General features: G+C 54.3%; 1 protein-coding gene across 2 annotated transcripts; it reads left to right on the top strand.

Annotated features, from left to right (window-relative positions):
* Positions 1-5,319: 5,319 nt before the first annotated feature.
* LOC101112384 (cytochrome P450 2D14-like) lies at positions 5,320-9,667 on the top strand. 2 transcript variants are annotated; one of them, XM_042247822.2, is made up of 9 exons: positions 5,320-5,589; positions 6,317-6,488; positions 7,032-7,184; positions 7,285-7,445; positions 7,847-8,023; positions 8,183-8,324; positions 8,542-8,729; positions 9,170-9,311; positions 9,410-9,667. In XM_042247822.2, the coding sequence occupies exons 1-9, from the start codon at positions 5,401-5,403 to the stop codon at positions 9,586-9,588; spliced, it is 1,503 nt and encodes a 500-aa protein (XP_042103756.1). In that variant the 5' UTR covers positions 5,320-5,400; the 3' UTR covers positions 9,589-9,667. The 2 variants fall into 2 exon arrangements, with proteins under 2 accessions (XP_042103756.1, XP_042103757.1); XM_042247823.2 differs by lacking the exon at positions 9,410-9,667 and having other exon boundaries at positions 9,156-9,309.
* Positions 9,668-9,975: the final 308 nt, after the last annotated feature.

Raw genomic sequence — 9,975 nt, 5'->3', positions numbered from 1 at the left:
CCGAAGACTGCGAGGGGTTTCAGGAAGCTTCACACTAACAAATGATTGATGTCTTTAAACATAAAACGCTGCATTCACGGAACAAGGACGGGTGCTAAAATAACAATGTTTCAACAATAACCTCTCACTCCTTCTTAAATTTCATTTTGGCTGAATCGGGACTGTTGTGGTGCATGGACTCTTCATTTCGGCGCTTGGGCTTTTTTTTTTTCTCTCCAGCTCAGTGCACAGGCTCTTCTCTAATTCCTGGTCATGGCCTTCGTTGCCCCATGGCATGTGCGATCTTAGTTCCCCGCTAGGGATCGCACTGGCATCCCCTGAGTCGGAAGGTGGATTCTTAACCACTGGACCACCAGCAAGTCCCTCCAACTTCTAATTCTTCAAAAACAGAAATATGATCCTGGGACTTAAAAATCCAATCACAATGTAGAGGATAAAATTGAAAAAGAGTTTCTCCCAGAATAGGGAGATCAGGCGCTGCAACGGCTAAATCATAGATCTTTCTGAAAGAAGGAACAGAATCAACAAACTGAGGTGGCTGGGAAAATCCCAAATAAATCCCATTCATGTATTACTGAGAATTTTCCCAAAGATGCAGGACCTGAGATTGCAGAGAGAAGGAATCGCCAAGTCTCCAGGAAAATGGATGAAGGAGACCCACCCCAGATGATGTCATCAGTAAATATTGAAATACCTAGGATGAAAAGAAGAACCTAAAAACTACCAGATATGAAAAAAGAAGTCTATTAAGTTTCATCAGACTTTTCAACACCAACCTTTGAAGCAAGAAGAAAATGAGAATCTTCAAAATCTGGGAGAAAATTATTTCTAGTCTAAAATTCTGTACATAGTCACACTGACTTAAATATGCAGTAAGACCTTTTCAGACAGGTAATATCTAGGACTACCCCTCAGGAGTATCTCAGGATTACCCCTCAGCACACCTGCAGGTTGTGCTGACCGCAAAATAAAAGATAACATGGGCTCCACATGTGAACAGAGTGATGTACTCACCAGAGTGACGGTGAAGGGAGGTCCCAGGACAGCTGAGCCTCCGTCCTCAAGGACGTCTGTCCAGGAGGGAAAAGGGTGGAGGGCTCCAAGAAATACGTCCCCAGCGAAATAATCATATTGATAAACCACCTAACTTGTCTTCAGTGTATAGCAAGGAGACTGTTTTTAATAGACAGTTTAGATGTATTAATTATAGGTTCAGAGAAAACTAAAGTTTAAAAAACAGGAGAAACGCAAAATTGTACAGAAAGATTGATGATAGTATACTCCCTAACTCAGGAATACGGTTTGCATAGTTTTAACATGTAAACCCTCAGTATTGAGCTAAACAAAATGACGCCCCAAGCCTACTAGAATAACTTTCAAAAAGGAAATGCTGGAAATGTTAGGAAACAAACAGATCCTCTTGTTCTTTGCTGGAGAGAATGCAAAGTGGATACCAGCACTTTGGAAAGTTTCACAGTTTGCTAGGAAACTAAGTACACATTAGCACAGGATCCCAGCACCCCCTGCGCGGTGCTTACCTGAGTGAAAGGAAAACCTATGTTCACACAAAACTTGTACATGAACATTACAGTGGTTTTATCTGAAACTGCCAAAAACTGGAAACAAGCCAAATGCCTCTCGTCCAGTCGGCGGCCACACCGCGGGGCATGCATACTCCGGACAGCTACTGGGCAATGAGAAGTAACAAACTACCACGGACCACGCGCAGGCGTCCTGTGCTCAGTGAGAGGCTCAGAGCCACACCTGGGGGCGGCCCTGTGGCCCAGCGGCTAGGACTCCGTGCCTGCACTGCAGGGGCTCGCGTTTGAGCCCTGGTCGGGGAACCCAGATCCCCAGGCCTGCTGCGTGGCCAGATAAATAAATACTAGGTACTGGGATGTTTCCAGTTATGTGCCCATCTTGCAAAGGCAAAACTATGGAGCCAGAAAACCATTCACTGGGTGCCAGGGGCTGGGAGAGGGGGAAGGGTATTAGTGAGTATGGGGGATTTTTCTGAACTGATTGGAGCTGTTCTGGATCTTGGCTACAGTGGCAATTTCATAGTTGTATACATCTGTCAAAACTCACAGAACGGTACACTAAAAAGAATGGATTTCATTCGGTTTAAATAGTTCCCTAATTTTAAAAAATGAATTAAAATGAACCCAATTTGTGGGAGAGGAATTTAAAAGCCAAAATGATATAAAAGTTCGCAAAAAAAAAAGCTAAAATGATACTTAAAAATTTTTAACAACTAAAGATGTCTTTACTCAAAACATTTAGAATGCCGAAACCTAGGAGATGATCATGAGGGAGACTGGAGAGAGGTGAGACGCCTGTTGGAGGTGGCACTAGGTGTCCGGTTGTTATGAGAGTTAAATCCTCACCTTTTGTTGTAATAATTCATTAGATAATGTTTAGATCTGAACAATCAAGTCAAAGCAAGATAAGCTTTTTATTTAGAACTTTGGAGGCAAAATCAAGGGCTTCAGCTAGACAGTTGGAAGCTAGAAAGATTTCTACCCTGGGCTGCAGGAATTGTGGGTGAAGAGGACTGGGACAAACAGCAGACTTTTTCCAGGTCTTAAACCTTTGACTCATCAAACTATTGTCTTTGATGACAATAGTTTTTTTACATGAAAGTTTGGTTAATTAAAAAAAAAAAAAACCACTAATGAAGCAACATAGGACTCTGTCTCTGAAAGTGAAATTTGCTCAGTTGTGTCCAACTCTTTGCAAAACTATACAGCCCATGGAATTCTCCAGGCCAGAATACTGGAGTGGGTAGCCTCTCTTCCTGGAGAAGTCCCTTCTCCAGGGGATCTTCCCAGCCCAGGGATCCAACAGAGTCTCCCGTATTGCGGGTGGATTCCTTACCAGCTGAGCCACAAGGGAAGCCCAAGAATCCTGGAGTGGGTAGCCTATCCCTTCTCCAGTGGATCTTCCTGACCCAGGAATCGAACCAGGGTCTTCTGCACTGCAGGTGAATTCTCTATCCACTGAGCTATTAGGGGAGCCCTAAGGCACCTGCCCACCTGGGCCTTCTTAGGGGCTCTCCAACCTCTGACAGTCACTCCCTAACTCCATAGCCCACACGTCTCTGTGCTGCTGGGTCACAGAGAAGCTTGTCCCCATGAAACTCTTCTCTTCCCAGTAGCACCAGAGGGAGAGCAGGGGGCCTCCAGAGACCAGGCATGTGACTCTAACGTGTCACCTTGGGCAGCCTGGGTCCAGTCACTGTCCCTCTGGGAGCCTAAGTTTCCTCCTCTACAAAGTGGGAGCTGCTGGTGGAGGCGGGGAGAATGGATACACGTGCATGTATGGCTGAGTCCCTTCACTGGCCACCTGAAACTCTCACAACGTGGTAATTGGCTATACCCCAGGACAAAATAGAGTTTCCCTTCACCGTTCACCTGAAACGGTCACATGTTTCCTGGCTATACTCCAACACACACACACAAATGCTGCTGGGAGCTGCGAGGTTTCACCAGATTGCCAACCCCTAATCTGGCTAGTGGCCCTCAGTGGACATCCAGTTTCCATGGGTGTTTTCCTGACAGAGGGCTGGGAGTGGGGGCTTCAGTCACAGGTCCCTGGACCTGCAGTGTCCAAGAGGATATGTGACCCCAGGCAGGTGTCCTGCTCACCACCACCCCCTTCACGTACAAATGTGGAACCATATTCCAAGGCTGCTCACACAGTAGGGGTCATCTGTTCCTGTCGGTTCGTCTAGGTTCCTGCCACGGACCCTGAGATGAGCTTGCGGCCACAGATCCCTGAGGTGACCATACAGCCAGCCCGAGGCAGGGGCGGGAATGGGGGTGGTAGAGCGGGGCTTTGTTTGACACGTTCCTGAGAACACAGGGAATTTCTCCAGAGTCCTCACACACACACACAGTTGGTCAATCATTACCAATCAAGCCGCATGACCGCTCTTGTGCTACGTGAGACAGTCCCCGTAGCCCCTGACAGAGGTCCCCACCTGTGATGACTCCACAGCAATCTCACGGGCAAGGGCTGTTTCCACAAAGACCCCTGAAAAGAGTAGTACAACACGCCGGCAGATAGATGAAGAAAGACTAGTTAAAACATTTAAAAGAGTAACATAACTATTTTTAAATGTCGATATTTACAATATGGCAGAAATGGTATATTTTTAAAGTATTTTGATGTGTGATGAAAGACATTAGACATTAACTTACAAATGTGTGAGGGGACAGTTATTCAAAAGATATAAGGAAATATTTGAAGATCACTTTTGTAGGATATGACTTGGTTACATGTGTTTTGAGGGGGGAGGTTTGGGAGTTTTTTGGGAGGATGCCTGGATTTTAGTGGCTCAGACAGTAAAGCGTCTGCTTACAATGCGGGAGACCTGGGTTCTATCCTGGGTCAGGAAGATCTTCGGGAGAAGTAAATGGCAACCCACTCCAGTACTCTTCCCTGGAATCCCATGGAAGGAGAAGCCTGGCAGGCTACAGACCATGGTGTCTCAAAGTGTCGGACATGACCGAGCGAGTTCACTTTCACTAATGGATTTTGGAAAACAACCCTGCTGCCTCCCTACCCCCAGACTCAACTTCCCTCAGCCACAACAGGTGGAAACTGAGGCAGCAGCCAGCCAGGTGAAGGCGCTGGCACCCCTGAGAGCAGCCTCCAGGTGCAGGGAGGTCGGCTGAGTCCATGCAGCCGCTGAGAACTAGAGCCCTTGCTGCTGGGTCTCTGTGAGTGGAAGGTGGTAACACAGGCACTCGTGGATGTGGTCGTGTGGGTGTGTAGATATGCATGTGAGCATGGGCTAGTCAGGATGTGAATGTGTGTAAATGTGGTTCATGAGTGTGTGATTCTGTGTGTGTGTTGTATGTACCAGTGGGAAGTGAGGGGACACCAAGAACTTTATCGGTGGTCCCTCCGGTCATCAGGTCCCCCCGCCAGCACGGGGCAAGGACCAGAACATACTTGGGAGGTGAAGGCCACTAGGAGGAGGACAGGGACATGTTCTGGGAACGGGGCTGTGGCCGCATTCGAGGCTGACAGGCGGCAGGTGGTGGCAGACCCATTCCCAACACCCTGGATTTTTCCTCGACTCTGCCGAGCTGGGGAGTCAGGCCGGGGGCGGCGGACTTCTTGTGCTCTCCAGCCACCTCCGGAAGCACGTGGAGAGCACGCGTGAGGGACAGTGGGCGCCCGTGCGCCTGACTCTCCTTGACCCCTCTCCTACCCTCTGGCAGCACAGTCTCCCCTACAGCACACCTCAGGGCAGAGGGCAAAGGCTGGTCCTCCGCTCCCTTTATAAGGAGGCCCCGGACTGGTGGAGCCACAGAGGTGGAGTGAGAGTGCCACGCTGGGCTGGTCCTGGGTGCCGGTGTGGTGAGGAACGCAGCGCCCACGGAGGCAGCCATGGGGCTGCTGTCTGGGGACACGCTGGGGCCCCTGGCCGTGGCCGTGCTCATCTTCTTGCTCTTGCTGGACCTGATGCACCGGCGCTCCCGCTGGGCCCCACGCTACCCACCAGGCCCCACGCCACTGCCGGTGCTGGGCAACCTGCTGCAGATGGACTTTGAGGACCCACGTCTCAGCTTCCACCAGGTGAGGATGGAGGGGTGGGGAGTGCGCAGCGGCGGTCCTAGGGCCCCACCTAGCAGCGGACAGTGGGCGCTGGGTGAAGCCACAGGCCGGAAGAGGACTGGGCCAAGAAGAGGAGGCGGATTCGAGAGGCCTCCTGAGGGAGGGCATTTGTTCAGGGCCCGAGAACTGTTTGGATTTTCCAAACAGAGGTCAGAGAGGACAAAGGCCAGGGGGTGGGGGGTTTACAGGATGGCGACAGGCTGCGGATTCAGCCAGCCAGCTCTTCAATTATGTGAACCTGATCCCTGAGGGTCACGTTGGGAGGAAAGGTCTTGAGAATGGGGGAGATGTCTGGTCATGAGCTCTATTTAAATCAGGTGAGTTGAGGTCGAGAGAGGCACAGTGATCTGGTTCAAATCTTTTGCCTCCATGAGACCTTGGGCCTCCCTGCTCCCTTCTGTGAACCTGGGTTTCTTCACCTGTAAAATAGGATGCTAACTTGGCCTGCTGGCCATTTTGTGACGCTTGCACAGTCCTAGCTGGGTCTGTGAGTAGAATGGTCTCATCCAGCTTGAGAGCCCCAAAACTAGTGGATGTAACCCCCGGGGCTCACAAGACTAGATAAAGTCCTTGCAGTTGCTCGCTGCTGGAGAGGGGCCCAGAGGTACCAGAGGCTAACGCCAGGAGGCTGGGCCCACAGCCTGGCGGGGCCCGGGCTTGCCAAACACTCTCGACCTTTGGCCTGCAGCTGCGGCGCCGCTTCGGGAACGTGTTCAGCCTGCAGCAGGGCTGGACGCCGGTAGTCGTGCTCAATGGGCTGGCCGCTGTGCGCGAAGCGCTGGTGGACTGCAACCACGACACTTCGGACCGTCCACCTCCGGCCGTCTACGAGCACGTGGGTTACGGGCCGCGCGCCGAAGGCAAGTGGAGAGGGCAGGCCGCGTCCCTGCAGGTGGAGGCAGAGTCGCGGAAATTCGGTGCAGGAAAGAGCCAACGAATTTGAGGGGTGGCAAGTGACGAAAGGAGACTCTGCCAAGCATTGGGGAAGGAGAAATTGGATGAGGCTGAGGGCGGGGGATTTACTAAGAGAGGGCGGCCCAGGGTCAGTGCCAACGCGAAGGAGACGTCGGTGTGGGCAGGAAAGAGGACAGTGTCGGGGTTGGTAGTGCAGGGGCAGGCCAGGACCTTCTCCAGGTGGAACCAGGTCTCCGTGGTCAAAATAAAAAGTGGAGCCAAGACGGGCGCCAAGCAGGGGTGACTCGGGGAGCAGTGCGGCAAACCGAGAATGGGACCTGTCCCCGATGGAAAGGGGTGTCAGAGTGGGCGGGATTTGGAAGGGGAGGGCCAGGCCAGTGTGGGCTGGCAACCCCGAGAACTTCCCCCACGGGGGCGGGGTTGTGAGCAGATCTCTGGGAGGGGCGGAGCCAGGCCGAGCCACGCCCACGTGCCCGCCACGTCCCCAGGAGTGATCCTGGCGCGATATGGGAAGGCCTGGCGAGAGCAGCGGCGTTTCTCCCTGTCCACCCTGCGCAACTTCGGCCTGGGGAAGAAGTCACTGGAGCAGTGGGTGACTGAGGAGGCCTCGTGCCTCTGTGCCGCCTTCGCAGACCAGGCCGGTGAGTGCTGGGGCTGAGGGACACGGAGGTCTGGGAGGTTTGGAGAGGTCTGGGAAAGAAGAGATGGAGGCGTGCCCTACCTTGCACTGTCCCCTTCCAGGACGCCCCTTTAGCCCCAAGGACCTCCTGCATAAAGCAGTGAGCAACGTGATTGCCTCCTTGACCTTCGGATGTCGATTCGAGTACAACGATCCTCGCATCGTCAAGTTGTTGGACAAGTTGGAGGACCTGTTGAAAGAAGAGTCTGGCTTAGTGCGCCAGGTGCGGGAAAGGAGCTCTGTAGAGGCGGCCTCGGTCCTCCAGCAAGTCCCTCCCCCCGGAGGAGGACTTGTGTAGAGGGCCAGTGCAAGAAAGGGCTTTCCGGGCTAGGCACCTGCAAGGAAAAGGTCTGGAAGTGGGAGATGGCAGACAGCCCAGGTGGGAGAGGCCTGGCGGGGTCAGTGCGCTTAGGGGTGGCAGTACGCTTTCACTGGAAGGGACCGCTACCCACGATATGTACATTTTAGGTTTATCTTTTGGGCTCAGGGCCAGGAGAGAGGGGCAGGGTCTGAACTTAGGGAGGAACAAGGTCAATGGTGGAGACACTGGAGGAAGCTAGGACTTGACTGGTGAGCGCCTGAGCACCAGGAGGTCCGAGGGCCCCACGGCTGTGACCCGCACAGGTGGTGGAAGCTGTGCCCATGCTCCTGCGCATCCCAGGACTGGCCGCCAAGGTCTTCCCGGGGCTGAAGGCCTTCATGGCCCTGATTGATGAGTTGATCACCGAGCAGAAGATGACCCGGGACCCAACCCAGCCACCCCGACACCTGACCGACGCCTTCCTGGATGAGATGAAGGAGGTAAGGTGATCAGAAGACAGATGTGTGTTGAGGGCCAGGAGGCAAACTCGTGGCTCTGTGTCACCCAGGGATCAGACACCTGGGCTGACCGGAGCAGGGTGGGAGGCCATGTGGGGACTTCACCTCTGACCCTGAGCTTACCTTCCTGGTGTGACCCAGGCCAAGGGGAACCCCGAGAGCAGCTTCAATGATGAGAACCTGCGCATGGTGGTGGTCGACCTGTTCTCCGCTGGGATGGTCACCACCTCGACCACACTGGCCTGGGCCCTCCTCCTCATGATCCTGCACCCAGACGTGCAGCGTGAGTCCAGCCTGGGGTGGGTGCTGGGAGGACGAGGGCAGCCCGAGGCTTCTGAGCTCGGCTGGTTTTGCCACCAACACCAGCTCTGTGCAGGGCCTGAGCCCCAGCGCCGATGTCACAGCGATTCCTCCGAGTGGACGCAGTGCTACCCGGGTGTCAGGAGGAGGCGGGAGCCCAGCCCTTGGGTCTGACCACCAGGAGGACACTTGTTTTCCAGGACGGGTCCAGCAGGAAATCGATGAGGTGATAGGGAAGGTGAGGCGACCAGAGATGGGGGATCAGGCCTTCATGCCCTTCACCGTGGCCGTGGTCCATGAGGTGCAACGCTTTGCGGACATCATCCCCCTGGGACTGCCCCACATGACATCCCGCGACATCGAGGTGCAGGGCTTCCACATCCCAAAGGTAGGCCTGCGGCTCTCCCAACCCCGCCTCCTCACCACCTGCCACCTGGTAGCTGCAGTGAATGTTGCCAGGTGTGGCCAGGACTGGAATCCAAGCCACCCCATCCTCATGGCCAAGGTACTTAATGTCCCAGCCTGGGTGGGCGTGGACAGGAGGAAAGAGCAGGCCTGGCTCTGTCCACTCAGAGACCCTGGTCAGGCAGAGAAGACAAACTAGAACGTGTCAGAGCATTGCAGGAGGCCAGGCCCTGAGGGGAGGTAAGGGCACCCTGCCACGGCAGAGGGACGGTGCTGAGAAGCGTCTTGGGCTGAGGGTTACTTGAAGCGTTCGGGTGTGTGCCAGGCAGCGTGTGTGCCCATGTGTGTTTGGTGGCAGGGCTCTGGACACCCCTCCCCCTGCCACCAATCAAAACCTCACCCCTCCCAGATATTTGCCACCAGGGGACGACACTCATCACCAACCTGTCGTCAGTGCTGAAGGATGAGACCGTCTGGGAGAAGCCCTTCCGCTTCCACCCGGAGCACTTCCTGGATGCCCAGGGCCGCTTCGTCAAGCAGGAGGCCTTCAAACCCTTCTCTGCAGGTATCTTGGGGCTGGTGGGGTGCCCGGTTTGCTTCCCCATTCTGAGGGGTCCTGGAGGTGGAGAGCCAGGCTTATAGAGCCCCCGTGCCCACCCACAGGCCGCCGCACATGCCTCGGGGAGCCCCTGGCCCGCATGGAGCTCTTCCTCTTCTTCACCAGCCTCCTGCAGCACTTCAGCTTCTCGGTGCCTGCCGGGCAGCCCCGCCCCAGCGACCACGGTGTCTTTACCGCCCTGGTGACCCCAGCCCCCTACCAGCTCTGTGCGGTGCCCCGCTAGAGGCAGGCACCTGCCCCGACCCGCTCCTCAGCCGTAGCCCTGATGCTCAATAAACCGGTGTCTGGTGGCTCCATCCTGACTTGAGTACCACCTGGTCCCTTGACCAGCCCCTGGCACTCATGTGGCCTCAGCAGTCTCCCCAAAAGCAGCCCCACCTCCCGGCCTGATTCATCCTTACTTGGCATTTGACACCGTTTAACAGATGGGTGTATTGAGGCTCAGAGTGTACTGGGGCCCACTGTGAGATGGGTGTACTGAGGCTTATTCCCAGTCACCCTGGAGAGCTAAAATTGGTTACAGGGCATAGTGACAAAGCTTATATAAATAGGTCCTGGCTTCTGCTCACATTGGCTGGGGAGAGATTTCAGGCCCCCATGGTATAAGGGG

The sequence above is a fragment of the Ovis aries genome, chromosome 3 (genome assembly GCF_016772045.2).
Source record: "Ovis aries strain OAR_USU_Benz2616 breed Rambouillet chromosome 3, ARS-UI_Ramb_v3.0, whole genome shotgun sequence".
NCBI lineage: Eukaryota > Metazoa > Chordata > Mammalia > Artiodactyla > Bovidae > Ovis > Ovis aries.
Note: the sequence above shows the minus strand (reverse complement) of the source record. Positions and strands in the feature narration are given on the sequence as shown.

What these genes read in the sequence shown, in the direction of transcription:
- LOC101112384 (XM_042247822.2), top strand. Translation starts at nt 5,401, where the DNA reads ATGGGGCTGCTGTCTGGGGACACGCTGGGGCCCCTGGCCGTGGCCGTG. An exon ending in TTACGGGCCGCGCGCCGAAG is followed by an intron (nt 6,489 to 7,031) that starts GCAAGTGGAGAG and finishes CCACGTCCCCAG; the next exon opens with GAGTGATCCTGGCGCGATAT. An exon ending in CGCCTTCGCAGACCAGGCCG is followed by an intron (nt 7,185 to 7,284) that starts GTGAGTGCTGGG and finishes GTCCCCTTCCAG; the next exon opens with GACGCCCCTTTAGCCCCAAG.